Source organism: Phaethon aethereus, assembly GCF_964289735.1.
Source record: "Phaethon aethereus genome assembly, chromosome: 1".
NCBI classification, from domain to species: domain Eukaryota; kingdom Metazoa; phylum Chordata; class Aves; order Phaethontiformes; family Phaethontidae; genus Phaethon; species Phaethon aethereus.
The window spans coordinates 41,642,169-41,657,581 of NC_138575.1; the positions used below are offsets into that span (position 1 = coordinate 41,642,169).

General features: G+C 39.5%; 1 protein-coding gene across 1 annotated transcript in view; it reads left to right on the plus strand.

Annotated features, from left to right (window-relative positions):
• LGR5 (leucine rich repeat containing G protein-coupled receptor 5) overlaps positions 1-13,862 on the plus strand; it is a gene marked incomplete at its 3' end in the record, with an annotated part of 90,181 nt that extends 76,319 nt beyond the window's left edge. Inside the window, exons 12-18 of the mRNA XM_082014290.1 lie at positions 1,586-1,651; positions 1,865-1,936; positions 2,880-2,951; positions 4,939-5,064; positions 9,724-9,869; positions 10,870-10,953; positions 12,772-13,862. Of these exons, the coding sequence (XP_081870416.1) occupies positions 1,586-1,651; positions 1,865-1,936; positions 2,880-2,951; positions 4,939-5,064; positions 9,724-9,869; positions 10,870-10,953; positions 12,772-13,862 (1,657 nt within the window). The remainder of the gene's footprint in view (positions 1-1,585; positions 1,652-1,864; positions 1,937-2,879; positions 2,952-4,938; positions 5,065-9,723; positions 9,870-10,869; positions 10,954-12,771) is intronic.
• Between the last annotated feature and the right edge of the window lie 1,551 nt (positions 13,863-15,413).

Here is a 15,413-nt window from a genome sequence, read left to right on the forward strand (position 1 = left end):
GCACAAACACTACAAGCGCAATCACTGCTTTCAGAGACATCCTGCCTCACCACCAGTACTTCCAAACGTGGATTATGTACACAGAGGCTTCCTGGGTGTCTGTGCACCTGCAGTAAAGATGTATTGTGAGAACACGCTCCCAGCAGTCCTCGAGAGACTACCCTCAGCACAGCTGAGTATGCACCTCAACACAGCAACCAAAACCACTTGCCCTCTGCTGCTGCCCAGAGCCTCATGTATTAACAAAGTGGGAAAAAATCCTTAGAAATAAACAAGTGAAATATTTCCTGGAGCTCTAACAGAAACTGAGGGGAGAAGGGTTTTGGTTTTGGGTTGCCTTTTTTTTGTGTGCGAAGAGGGAGTGTCAGTGTGTACAAAATTCAAGCTGATAACATATTTTTAAGAAGACCTAAATCACCAAAACAGAGGCCGTAATCTTCCCTGCTATAACAAAAAATATACATATATTGATGGTAGCCTTTGTGCATAGTAGAAGCAAAGTGGAATACCTTAAAAACACACATCACCACTAAAAAGCACCACTTCCACAAATCAGATATGGAATATTCTAAATGCTCCTGTTGGAATAGTAACAGTGAAAATAAAATTTTACCAAGGAGGTAAATGGGTGGTGATGAACCAATTTTAAAGAATTGGAAACAGGAGTGAAAAGAGATTACTCTTTTACGTGATAATACTGGATAACTGTGGAAAAAAATTTCCTAATTATAAACGTAAGCTTTCTTTCTATATTCTTTTCACTAGCAAATTTCCCATTCAGTTTTCCCTGAGCAAGATGTATATATAGGATGAGACTGCTGGGTGGTGGGGGCGGGTGTTTGGTTCCTTTCTTTTTTTCCCTCCAATTTTGCAAATTGCCTAGGCTTGGTTTTGATTAGTTATATTATACTATAAATCAGTCCAGATGTTTCAGTTATTCTGTAATTTGTTGAGTTTTGGCTCAAGTCTTTTTAAGGTTTTTTTCCTCCATGTAGTGATTGATTTCAAAGTTAGTTCCAATATTTTTTTTAACCACTTCCCTCAGTTATAACAGTCTAAGGATCAGATGCAATACTACTTAATTAAAAGTGTAGAATGGAAAGCTGATTACAGTCCATTGTGACTATTACCAGAAAGATACAGGATCTTCGCTGAAAAAATATTAGTATATATATTCAGTAGATTATTTTAAGCGGTTTAAATATTTATTCAGAATTTAAACATGATGAATATGAATTCTATGATGCAAATCCAATATTCCCTATGAGCAGATGGCCAATATTGTTACTGTAAAACACTCAGAAGAAGTCTACAGTTCAGGCAGGAAATCTTCAGACAATGCAAGGAATTTGCAAACGTAGGATATGGAGCTAATGCATCTTGCCTTTTCCCCTCCTCTCTCCTCCTCAGTTAGAATTCAAAATCTGACAGATGAGAGATGGTAACTGAGTTTGCACATTTCTATTCTTCTATGAGTGTGGATAAAACCAAGTTATTCTAAATTAAGCATGAAGGTAGACAATGAGAGATCTTTTTCTTTTAATGTTACTTTGATGTTAATCTTTTATTTTCTTGTGTATTACAGGGATCTGTCTTATAACCTGCTGGAAGATTTACCCTGTTTTACTGCATGTAAAAAACTCCAAAAAATGTAAGCATCAAACTATCCTAAAAAGCCTAAAAAGAGGCATCTATATAGAAAATCTGTTTGAACATCGTTAACTTGGTTATTGCTGGCCAATTTGACATATCCCAAATACATACCTTTACACTGTATTGAAGTGGATCATAAACACAATCTAAAACACTCAAAAATGTCCTGCAAGTGCCTTTGAAACTGAGGAGATTCTTACTGCTATTTCAGTGACTTGCATCACAATGAAATCGGTGAAATCAAAGCAGACACGTTTCGGCAGCTGGCTGCTCTTCGGTCTCTGTGAGTACAGCCCTAACAGCCATTCCGTCGGGTTCTCAAAACATGGGGTATACACTGTCTGCTCACTATCTACCCCAAAACGTGCTTGTTTCTCTTTTTCTTTGATCTTTCACCCGTTAGGTCATAACTGTGAAAGCAGAACAAACATTGTGAAGTTTAGCATCGGCAGCAATGAATTCAAAGATGTAAACTTACAGCTATAAAAGCTGTTACTTCTAAAGGTTTTGCAATTGAACTAGATGATTGTTGTGGGTCCCTTCCAACTGAACTATTCTGTTCTGTTCTACTCTCTTTATTGAGAGAGATACTGAGCCAGAGCTAGTATCTGTTGGCAGGTCATATAATAATCAGCTCTAGGGAGCATGAAATCTTTTTATGGAGAGCAGTGTTTTAAGAAATTTAGTCTAATCCTGTGTCAGTTTATAGTTTTCACACAGATGCATATGCTAACAGAGTAATTTTGTCGAGAAACTACTCATGGGTGGAAGTCTTTGCAGGATCAAGCCCATACATTTTTTAAGAGTTCCTTTCAGTTTTTTGATTTTTCAGGGGCAGTGAAGATTGAGATTAGGAAGTTAAACCTGTTGACAATGGATTTGCTGTTCTTGGTCACATCATGATGACCTCTTAGAGTAGTCCATATACCCCACACTTCTTTCTGCTGCCTTGGGAAGCTGTGAAGCAGACTGAAAAAACTGTGTTAGACTGCAGAAAGCATTAAGGAGTTCTAGAGAAAGTTGTCAGCTTAATAACTAACATCATTAACTGACTAACATAATTTTAAAACTGAAAAAAGATTTTCCACTATGAGATATGCAGGAGCTTATTGAAAATATTTGCATGTAATTAATACCTTTTTTATATTTAGGCCTCCTAATCAAGTGTATGAAAACTTCCATATTCACTCAGTGAGTATGTAATTTTCTACTCACTTTTCTTGTAGGGATTTAGCTTGGAACAAAATTAAAATTATTCACCCCAATGCCTTCTCCTCTTTACCATCTCTGATCAAACTGTAAGTATTTGTATATCTTCTACATCCAAATTTTCACATTTTTCTTGCAAAAGCATATAAAAAAATTTAACAACTTAGTACCCCACTCAGCAGAAATTGAGGCTTTCTCTGTTCTAATTTTCTGGTCTGTTGAATCAGTATTTAAATGCCTACTGTCTTGTAGTTCAACTACCATAGATATTATGGCAAAACTGCATATAACACTGTGTAATCAGAGTGATTTGGGGTCCATGAAGCATATCAGTGTATCTGCCTTTCTTCATTCAATTAGTTAGCAGTTTACTCTCTTTTAGCAGGGGAATATTTCCTGTTGTGTATCAGGACTAAGGAATTGGACTCAAAATTAATTAAGAAACATTTCCCAGTAAGCGTCATTATTTCATCATTCCTCATTTGATGGAATAGTTTTTCTTCTTTAGTAGCTTCAGACAGAGTAGTTAGTGGTCAAAACATCAGCAGTCCAATTGTGCAGGCCTTGTTCACAAGCACTTCTCAGTCCTTACTTTTTTGCTGTTTCCCACTGTCATTGTAATGCCTCTTTTAGGTGAATCCTTGAGGCACTGGGTGTATGGGAAAGACGTGAAAGAAAATTTCTCTGGAGTCATCCTGCTCCACAGTTGTCAAAAAGATACACTGCTGGGTATCTGCTCACAGATAATCCAGTAGCTGCTGGGAAACCGAAATTTGGAAAGGGGTATTCTTTTGTGTTGATGGGCAAAGCCTCCCCTCTGAATGCACTAAAAAATGTCCATGAAGAGAATATTGCCTATAGCATCCCTTTTTGGGGGCCCTCCTCAGGACACCCCTACAGAAGAAAGGGTGAGGGAACATCATGCTGCCAGCAATAAATTGTAGCTTTGGTGAATAGCACAGAACAGTCAGGGAGGGTTAAAGAACAAGCCCTTTCCCACACACACAGCAACACAGAGCACCAGTGATTCCCAAAATGCTAGTCTGCAACCCTGGTCTGACTGCAGTCAGTGGTCGCCTTTACTATTGCAGTAGGACCAGAATTTCACCTGTTGTATGTAACATGTTTAACATGTGCTAACATGTCAAACAACATGTGTTTAGCATGTTGTGAGCAGGAGGACACACACGTGCACACACAGGAACGCACTAAACCAGAAAAGGCAGAAAACCGGTCCATCAACACGCCTCTTACATTATCTCTAGCCCCTTAAATTTCCATAGGCAGTCTAAGAGACAGGAACTTTGCTGTTAATCCTTGGGCACAAAAGCATTTCAGCAGACTCCCCTTCTTCCTCCATCTTGACTGTTGACTATCTTAAGTATTGCAGTGTAGACAATTGTGAAGAGGACTGAAAAGACATATAATAAATGGAAGAGAGAGGGAGAAATAGAGAATAGAATACCTCTGGGCTTCCCCCTCTTTAATTACTTTACCATTTCGCCTTGGTGACAATCACTTTTTCATTCACTGTTTTTTCTTTCCCCATTACGTATACGTGCTGCGTGCTGTCTCTCTTCAGCTCCTCGGACAAACCTCAGTGTAGAACTGTCACCTTCATCTGCTCCAGCCCAAATCCGTCCTACCCTGAAACACACGTCTTCCCCGTACACCTGACCTGCTCCCTGTGGAGCTTTAAGGGCAGCCGTACCCTCTCACATCCCACTGAATCTTTCAAACTGTGGGAAACTGTTCTGGTACCGGCTCCCTTTAATTCAATCTAGTGAACAGTTTTAAAATTCATTCACTAGGCTCAAAACTGGCACTATGAATGTTTGGAGTCAAAATTTGGCAACAGAGACTTAGCTAGGTATTACTGTTAGCTTTCTGCTAGACACATAGGTGCATACTCCTGAGTGATGCTGCAGCTTTGCTCTGCTGACTGGGGCCTCTGTGTAATGCAGTCATTTTTGATGGAGTTAGAAAAACCTAACCTGTTTTTCCAACGTGACACTTCTAGTGCTGAAGAAAAAAAAATGAAAGCCCGTAAGCTGATTTTTATTTGCTGTTATGCAGGGATGTGTCATCCAACCTTTTGTCTTCTTTTCCTGTGACGGGGCTACATGGTTTAACTCATTTAAAATTAACAGGAAATCATGCCCTACAAAGTTTGATATCATCTGAAAATTTTCCAGAACTCAAGTGAGTATATCATTAAAACTAATAAGCCACATTTGTGTTCATGTGCAATGGGAGGTGTGTCAGTGTGTAACGCATGTTACTTTGTATTGTCAGTCTTTGATCTGTGCTATTAAAACTAAAGCAAATATGATAAAAATGATAGGCTTCTTTTATTATGCTCACTTTTAACTGAAGAAACTATGAAGGGTTTTGAAATATTAACCCCAGTACTTGCTAGATACGAGCCACATCTGCTTCCTGGTGATACGTTTGAAAAGCTGTTAAAACAATATTGCTAGCAGCTTAGTGATACGTCCTACTTTTACTGGACTGTGCTTACAGAACTTCCATTATATTTAATGAGAAAACAGCAAATATCAAGGGAAGAATATACTCCTGAAGTTCCAAAATATTTGGCCTCTTTTGTTTGAACATGTCTTTTCTGTAATCTTTTAATTAAGATTCAGATAATACTTTGCCATTATTACTAAAATATTTTGATTCTAGTAATTTTCTGCTGGATGCTCTGTGATACAGGAAGGAAATGTTCTCTAGAGATCATTTGCAGCTCTGCCAGTCACTGGATGACCATAGAGAAATCACAGTAAAGAGAGTTTTGCCTCTGACTTCAGGGTATTTGGGAGTGTCCCCTAACTCTCCTTCGGTTTTTATATTTTAATTAGAAGATGCCAAGTGCAACGTATATTTTTTCCATGTTTTACTGTAAGAGGTTTGATATTACAAAATTTGAAACAATTAAACAGCATGCATGTAGTTACAGAATCACAGAATGGTTCAGGTTGGAAGGGACCTCTGTAGGTCATCTTGTCCAACCCCGCCCTGCTCAAGCAGGGTCCCCTGGAGCCGGTTGCCCAGGACCATGTGCAGATGGCTTTTGAACATCTCCAAAGATGGAAACTCCATACTTATGTCCTCACTAGAGTTGCCTTTTGCACTGGAAAAGTCTCATGAGTCTTAGCAGGTGGACAACTCAAGGAGACGTTGCCACTAATGAAAAGGACTGGAGTGTTTGGAGGTATCAATAAGGGAATTGTGAGTAGAAGTGCAGAGATGAGTAAACTTCTGCCTACGGCACTGGAGGGATCCACACTAGAGCACTTCTATGATGGCAGGCTAATATAAACAGAGAGAAGAGCTGCAAAAAATGGTTCCAAGGTATCATGAGTGGTGGCAGCTGAGCTTCTTCCATGCTTTTTCTTCTCTCAATGACTGTCCACATGTTGAGGCAGGTGACAATTCTAACATACCTGGAGGTTCTTTCAAAGAATGTGAACACAACAAAATGGATTACTCCAACCTATCAAATATATAGTGATGTATAAACCATGGCCTAGATGCATAAAAGGTGCTGGAGAAGTCCTAGGATAATCCACTATTCAACTGAATGATGTACAACTAAGATTTTTTAAATTCTTTTATGAAAATTATTCTTTATATGATTTTTCCACCAGTAAAATTATGTACATTGCTCAAATGCAACTACCATGTATTTACTCTGGGTAGGTAGTTAACAAGGATGTGTCAGGCAGTAGCTTAAGACTTAAAAAAGAGTATAAAAAGTATGATTAATATATCTAGGGTTGATTAACATCTGTAAGAACACATTATATCCAGTCAGGAGAGAATGGGGTAAAATCCTGACCTGGAGTCTGCGGGACTTTTATAACGAATCAAAATGAAGCCAGGACTTCACACAAGATCACTGCACAGACAATGCATGAAGCACCAAACTTGAACAGAGATCTAAAAGAAAATGAAATTTCACCCTTTGTAATTGTTGGAACTAGACACTGGTTACAACATTAAAGGCAAATTCCTGTATAAAAGCTTCCTGCTCATCTAAATGGGTCATTGCTGTTCAATACACAGACACATCAAAGAGCTGAGCATCCTCTGCCCCACCTTCAGCAAAGACACAAGAACGCTCCACAGAGCCCAGCCCAGCCTGCTATGGCAAGCTATGAGGAAGTAAAGTCAAGCTGCCAGCCACTCCTTCCTTCTTGATCTGGTGCTTTGATTCAGCGCTCTAGAGAGCTCAGTGATTTGCCCCATCCATCACAACTGTGCCTTTCCAGCCACCGTCAACCCCACACCTTTGTGAGGCGGAAAACAACCTTGTATTCTCTGCTGCTTGATCTAAAAACAGAAAAAGAGGCATTCCTTGCTGCAGGAAATGAATACACAAGGATACAGATATCATCAGTAAGATAAGCAATATATAAAAATAAATTTAGCCAGTGTTTCTAAAAGAGTTTAATTTGACAAAGTCCAAATCTAATCACCCACATCAAGTAAGCACCAGCCATAAAACGGGCTGCTTCCAGCACGGTACGGCTGAGAGTTGGTGCCTTTTTTTTTTCTTTTTTTTTTTTTTTGTTAAAAGTAGCTTTTGCAAGAAATACTAATTTCTCTGCATTGCCAAGTATGTTTTGTCCTCTGTGTTCTGGGTCCCAGTCATTCTGTGCAATTACACTTTGCACACAGATTCAGAAGCATTCGCCAATTTGAGGCCTACATGTATATCCTAGTAACCCAGGGGAAAAAAGAAACAAAACGTGTTCAGGTTTAACTAAGGACACTAGAAAGACCTACAGAGAGGATAAGAAATAGGAGTCTTGCTCTTTAAAGATAATTTAAAAGCAGTGGGGGGTTTTTGGCTACTCCATCAAAGCAGGGGATCATCACAATGTGAGAAGTCCACATTTCCAGCATATGATAGGCCAGCAGGCTGGTAGAAGCCCAACAGCATCTGGAAATCTGTCATATTAAGCACATAGAGGTGTTCGAATAACCAGAGAATACATTTCTGTGAGTCCCTTGAGCCTAAAATACCCACTAGTTGTTGATTTCCCCAGATGTATCACCGTCTTCAAAAAGGTCTGAAGCCACAAGTTGCAGTGGTCACCTTGAAGAACTGACAGTGTTTCTTTTGATAATTTTTTTTGCTGTTGTTTGTGGGGATTTTTTTCAGAAAAGGGGCATTTCTAGTTGGAGATTGGGATTGGTTTTGGGCCCAGGTTACTAGCTATGGGTTAGTCTAGTAATCTGTGGGTTTACTAATAGTTTCTTTAAGAAGGGCTTCTGGGAAATGTGTTCAAAAACGTTTAATTGAGATAATCTCTTTATCTTAAAAGATGACATACACAGGAATGAGTTAGAAATTAAGCATTTAAACCTGCTGGCGTGAGGTGGCTTGATAGTTCGATCTCAGTTACCTTGAACTTCTATTGGAGTACCTTAAAAATACCTTACGTAGCTTTTTGTATCGGGTACAAGGGTACAGGTTATTGCTGCTAATTCCCAACAGAAATGTAAGTATATAGAATCTAAGTGCACTAGATGCACTAAATGCACTGATTTAAAAATCACTTTAGAGCTTAGGGTTCCATTTGTTCTCCTTTGTACCAAGGTTTTGGCTAGCGCACAAGTTTAAGTCCCCTTGGCGCTGGGCCTGATTCAGACTGATTTCTCTGCAGATTTCCCAGGGGGTTAGAGGTTGCTTGGAACACTCATTATGTTAATTTACATGATTAACCTGTTGAAAGTAATCTGATAGGAGGATATAGTTCTATTTTATTCCTTTTAAGTTAAGTCAGAATAACTTCTAGTCACCTCTTTATCTTTGAATTTTTTGGTTTACTGAGCTTTTGGAATTGAGGTGAGTTGTGAGGTTTCACTATGTACTATTGGCAAACTGTGTAAATTAAATATATCTGCTTCCAGAGCATAAAATGTATCTAAGGAATAGAAGAAGTAGTCTATAGAACTGGAATATATGTAGTTCTTCCGTGCTACCCCAGAATTTACATATCCCTAGAGGAATTAAATTCAAAACATACTGGAAATGAGCAATTTTCTGACAAAAGAAACCCTCAAAATCATTGAAACTCACTGACCAGTACACAGGTATGTGTTAGGAATACCAATGATCTTAAAAGACTTAGGAATGAGGATACAGTGTCCTGCAATGACTGCATTCATTTTCTAAGACAATTAATAAAGTAAAACCTTTTCCTCGGTGACATGTGTTTTCACACACAGTGCCTGATTCATTCACCTTTTGGTTTAGAACACTGCTTTCTCGATCTCTACACAAAAGACAATCTCCTTTTTGCCATCTTACTGTGAAAAGAGTTGGATGTGGAAAGAGGTGGATGAAGTTTGAATTCCAAAAGTTCTCATTCTCCTCAAACTGGAGAAATTCTATTTGGGAACTGATGTTTTAGTTTTGCCTGTTAGGCAGGTAGATGCAGTTGTGATCTTTGGATCTGCTTTTTTAAAAGAAACCATTAAGAAAGTAACGTGGAGAACGCTGTAAAATCATTCAAAATCATAAAACAGAAATACAGCTCTAAGAGTAACATTCACTCAACTGCAAGGCACATATCTCCTACTTTCATATCTCCCATGAAAATGCGTAAGAAAGCTTCATTGTGCCTGTACTAAAATTAGCCTAGAAATCATCTGCTTTGCTGATGTGGAATTTTATTTGTGAGTCCTCATTTGGTATTATCATGACTGATTTTTACCCATAGATATTTTTACTTTCAGTCATGGTTATTTAAACAAGTTCCTTTGTGCTAACAGTAGAGGAGCGGTACAATCCAGTAACCCTGGTGATAAACCAGTATCATGACATGCTTCCTTACTCTCCTACAGGGTCATGGAAATGCCTTATGCTTATCAGTGCTGTGCCTTTGGAGCTTGTGAGAGCCACTACAAAATCTCCAGCCCATGGAACAAAGATGAGAATAGCAGCATTGACGATTTTCACAGGAAGGATGCTGGGTTGTTACAAATTCAAGGTAATCGTCATCTTTGGCTTTTAAATCTATGGGAAGGCTGTGAGGAGCCTGTGATGTTAAACAAATCCAGTACTCTTTCACAGTCACAGAGGCAGCCTCTCACTCTCTCTTGCCCGATAATACGTTATTCAAGCATTCCTATGCTTAGCAAACTCATTTTTTCAGGTCTGCCTTTCAATAATCTCACTCGCTCATCTTTCCGTCCAAATAATAACTATAATAATGTGGGAAGTGAAATCTTCCCTTTATTTGAGAGACAGGGAAGTGGTGCTGGTATGTAAGCCCATACAAGAGCAGGCCAGCAAAGATCCAGTTTCTTGCCAGCCTTGGAAGAAGCAACGCATCCTTGGCTCTCCTGCTGTCCACATGCTTCAGGATGAGTCACAGAGCTTATGTGGCTACTTTGGCTGCCAACATTTTTTCCTGGCATTTCCTGGGTACCAGAGAGCGCATCTGCTTTCCAGGACAGAAGACAGCTGTATTTTTCTTCCTCTTCAGCACAAGGTCTATTCCTTGACCTGTTACCTGTTACATAGGTGCGCACAGGCATGTTATACCATCCTGCTTTCTGTGCTATCTCTGCTCCTGCAAACCAGCAAGTCTTAGAGTTCAGGGCTAGCCCCAGCAAGAATAGAGCCAAGAATATATGGTAGACCGATGACATTAGAAACAGAAAAACTTGTGTTCATTCTTAGTAGCCTGGCACAACAGCAGAATTCATATTTAAAACGCCTTTCTAGGCAGTCGTCACACTGCAAGTTACGTAATGGAGAATGTACCTGTAAGTGATTATTTTCAGAGAAGCGACTGTGCCAACTTTTTAAATAATCCCGAGTACAGTAATTCAAAACCAAGTAGGTGTACATCTGCTTCTGCTCACAGTTTGGCAGGCAAAGGGACAAGACCAGGCCTTAAATACCACAAACTTTTTTGCAATTTGTACTAAAAGAACCTTTCCTGAAAATTGCAGTATCAAATCTGGGTATTTTCTCCCCCACAGATGAGCGTGACTTTGAAGATTTTTTTCTTGACTTTGAAGAAGATTTGAAAGCTCATCATTCAGTGCAATGCTCACCTTCTCCAGGTATGAAACTGCCAGGCAGATAGGAATCCAAGCACAGTATTACGAGATATTCTAGATGCAGAACAAAGCCTGAATCTGATACTAGGACAGTAACATGATGTTTTGCAATAATTTGATGAGATTAATACAAATACATTGCACCATAATACAAAATTTTGCATTGAAGTCTGGAAAACTGTTCAGCTACTGAATTCATCTATGAGCATAACCAAAGTTTTACCCAGTCCTCAGGCAGATCCTTGCTCTGGACCCCTTTTCACAGCAATTGATCCCCTTATCAAGGGAATGAGAGAGCAAAGACTCTCTTCTACCAAGACACAGATGATAAAGGGGAGCAGAATCTTTGCTCACTCAGTCTTTTGCAAAGCTAAAGTAATTCTTCTGAACTTCACTGAGTTATTCTACACTTGAGCTTCTTGAACAGCACACAGTTTAGTTCAATGGCTAGGAAATACCAAACACTACTGTACTGATATATGTAGTCCATCACAAAGGACCCTCAGCACTGTCATTTTCTTTATAGAATAGTGCATCCCTGGCTTCGCAGTGTGGCTGAAAGGAAAAAGAAATACATTGATTAAATTGCAAAGCTACAGGCCACCAATTCCACTGACAGTTTCCTTTAAGGCAAGGAAAGAAATATGTTTTTGGAAGGTCACTTCTAGCTTTAGCAGCCATGGTCATAAGTTTTGCTTGCTTGATTAAGCAAACATTTTCCCTAGCCTTTCTTTCAGTGTGAAATGTGAATAAAAACACTCAAGTGACAACTAGTACTTCTGCATTTATTCCAAGCCAAGATTCTTGTTTGCAAGAGCAAATAATAATACATTTTTTAAAGTTATATAAAGAGGAATAGAAAAGGTAGGAAGCCAGAAAATTTGGAACCATTTGACCATCACATATTCTCCTATGACCTAAATATAACTACTGAGTTCACAAAAAAGTTGCTGTCTTCCAGGTAAGTTATCACCAGACCCAAGTGAAAATTTAGTTTCCATGTTGATCTTTCAAATGGCATCTTAGAAAAACTTGCAAACTAACACAACAGATGCTTACGCCTACTAGATGGCAACAGCTGTAGCCATAATGCGCGCATCTCAGCTGCGGGGTTTGTGTCTTCATGGAGAAGCACAGACCACTGTGAAGGACTTGCTTTGAGAGAGCATAGCTGGCTTGTACCAGGGTAAATAATGTTTCTCAGACTACAGAGCACTCAACTTCAACTGCGCAGCATATGCACCTCAAGTCTGTGGGAATATACAGCAGGCTTCAATCATAATGACCTGACTTCAGCCACAGGTCATCAGAAGCCCCTCCAAAAAGGCAGCACTTCCAAATCCAAAGACAGTCTCCATTTTCTTGGACTGTGTTACAAGGTAGCCTATGTGGATTTGTCCATATCCATTACATCACACTTCACCAGGACTCATTACCAACCTGACCTAGTTTAGTGAGAGGTGTCTTTTTCAGCTTTTTTCACACACTGACAAACATCACAGCACTTACTGAAACTACAGACTGGACATTCGCATTGAACTTGTACTGCTAGGCAAAAAAAGAAACCCATAGACTATCCGGGTTGAGGGACAAAGACTTAACGTGAACCAGTAATGCAACATGCATATAAGCAGCATGTCTACCAAGGTCCCCGATTACTCCGAAGGAAGAGAAAATTTCCAGCTCCACTTTTGGACTGAAATTCACTACTTGGCTGTCCTGAGTACCTACAAGAAGCATGAAATGTAATGTCTTAGAAAGCACAAAATTATTTTTTAGTTTACCTGGGTTTCCCTTGCCCTTTTTATTTTGTCATTTCAGGTCCCTTCAAACCATGTGACCATCTGTTTGGTAGCTGGCTGATCAGAATTGGAGTGTGGACCATAGTGGGTTTGACCTTTATTTGCAATGCACTAGTGTCTGCTACAGTTTTCCGATCTCCATTGTATATGTCCTCCATAAAACTTTTGATCGGTTTAATAGGTATTGTAAATACTTTGATGGGTCTGGCCAGCGGAGTACTGGCTAGCGTGGATGCATCAACTTTTGGTAGCTTTGCTCAGTATGGAGCACGGTGGGAAAGTGGAATTGGTTGCCAAATAACTGGCCTTCTCTCCATTTTTGCTTCAGAGGCTTCCATTTTCCTCCTTACCCTGGCTGCACTTGAACGTGCATTCTCTGCAAAGCACGCTACAAAGTTTGAAACAAAATCCTCGATTGCTAGTGTAAAAATTGCCATTTTCTTTTGCTTTACATTGGCACTAATCATTGCAGTGATACCTCTCCTCACTGGGAGTGAGTATGGAGTTTCTCCACTTTGTTTACCACTACCATTTGGAGAACCCACTGCTATGGGCTACATGGTAGCACTGGTATTGCTGAACTCCCTTTGTTTTCTGGTAATGACTATTGCTTATACAAAGCTCTACTGTAGCTTAGAAAAGGGAGAACTAGACAACATTTGGGATTGCTCTATGGTCAAACATATAGCCTTGCTCCTTTTTACTAATTGCATTCTTTATTGCCCTGTGGCCTTCTTATCTTTTTCCTCCTTACTAAACCTCACTTTTATCAGCCCAGAAGTGATTAAGTCAATACTGCTAGTGATTGTCCCACTGCCTGCATGTCTAAACCCACTCCTTTATATACTTTTCAATCCACACTTTAAGGAGGACTTGGGAAGTCTGCGAAAGCAAACTTTGTTATGGAGGAGATCAAAACATGCTAGTCTGATCTCTGTGAATTCGGAAGACATAGAAAAACAATCATGTGACTCAACGCAAGCATTGGTAACCTTCACAAGTGCCAGCATATCATATGACATGCCTACCAGCAATTCACTAATGCCATCGTCTTATCAAATGACAGAAAGCTGCAATCTTTCATCCGTCGCATTTGTTCCGTGTCGCTAGTTTCAGTGGCAGTACAGAAAATATCTATGTTTACAAATTTTGTAATCCCGAAAGTAAGTATGGATGTGTGTATACAAGCTACAGAGTGCCTCTGAATTAGTGTTACACACATCAAAAAACAGACAATGACAAAACTTACAGCAGGCTGAAAATCCCAATACTTGAGCCTTCTCAGCCTGCTTCCAAAATGCTGGGATGAAGAGAGAAACTGAAAGCTGCTGCAGTTTGTGCAGTTGTATCAGCTGCTCTCTTTTAAAGTAGCACTACTTAGAAAGGGCATCCGTTGGTCAAGAGCAAAAATAGCACGGTTGGTAAGCTTTTTTTCAAAGCATCACATGGTACACTTATTTTCAGGGGTTGTTCCCCCCCCCTCGTTTATTGTAATTTTGTTTTAATAATAGTTTTTCAGTGCCATGACTGTTTTTATAAGTGTCTGTGTATGGCCCTCATTCAGCAAGGTACCTAAGTGGAAGAGTAGTCCTGTTGAAGTCATAAAGGTTGCTGCAGAATAGACTTAGATGAAGCTCCATGTTTGATAAAGCTGATTTAAGAACTTAACTGGCATTGGGTTTGGTTTTTAGAAGTCACTTGACTTGACAAAGCATTTTTAATTGTCAGCTAAACCTTCAGAAAAGCTAACCTTTTCTAGTGAGGTTCTGCACACTTTGGTCCTGAATTGCTACCATGCCCGTAGAATTACCCCGAGAATTACTGCTGATGAAATTGGCAGATGACTCATAGAATTTGAAGTGTGGAAAATACTGCATAGAAAGTCATCAACAGAAAAAGACTGGTGAGCTGAGGGCAATTAAAGGACACCAAAGACACTCACATAGAAATGTTCATTTAAGGCCATTTGTCTGGGAACAAAAACTGTAGTCCGGCTCATGGCATGATCTCTGTCCTGTGAAACAGTGATTCTAGAAAGCCTCTAGTTCATGGTTACTAGTCAGTTGAAGATTTAGAGGCCACTGTGTCCTTTTGGCTAAGGATAGTCAATATCCGTAGCCAAGGAAATACCAAGTAGGAGTGAAGAGGTTGTATGAGCTGTGTTCTTAGCGCTGATGTCGGCACTACTGGGATATTTCAAACAGTTCTTGCATTCACATGCTGTAAAGAACGTTGTGAAATTGAAAAGGATATGAATGTCATAAATTGAAAGCAACTTAAGAAAGAAGTGACTTGAACACAGTTTATAAGTAGCTACTTCTGGGAAACACAAGTTTGAGAGCAGAGGACCACACAGTCAAGAGAAGAACCTGGTAACATCAACTGGAAGTTGACATTAGGGATATGCAGCATAGAAATAGAGGTGCAAATTGTGAATAGTGACAGTCAGTGATGGTCAGTGACGGTCAGTGACGGCTAGTGGAACTATTTGTCAATAAAAATATCTAACTTCAGATTGGATACATTGCCAAAAAAGGTATTGGAGCAGCTATTAGTATTCAGGGGCTTCTGATGGCTTTAGTTTAGGAAAAGGTTAGATTAGATTAACACAGTTCCTCTCTGGCTTTAAATCTGTTAACACTTTGCTGAATCAAGGCATGT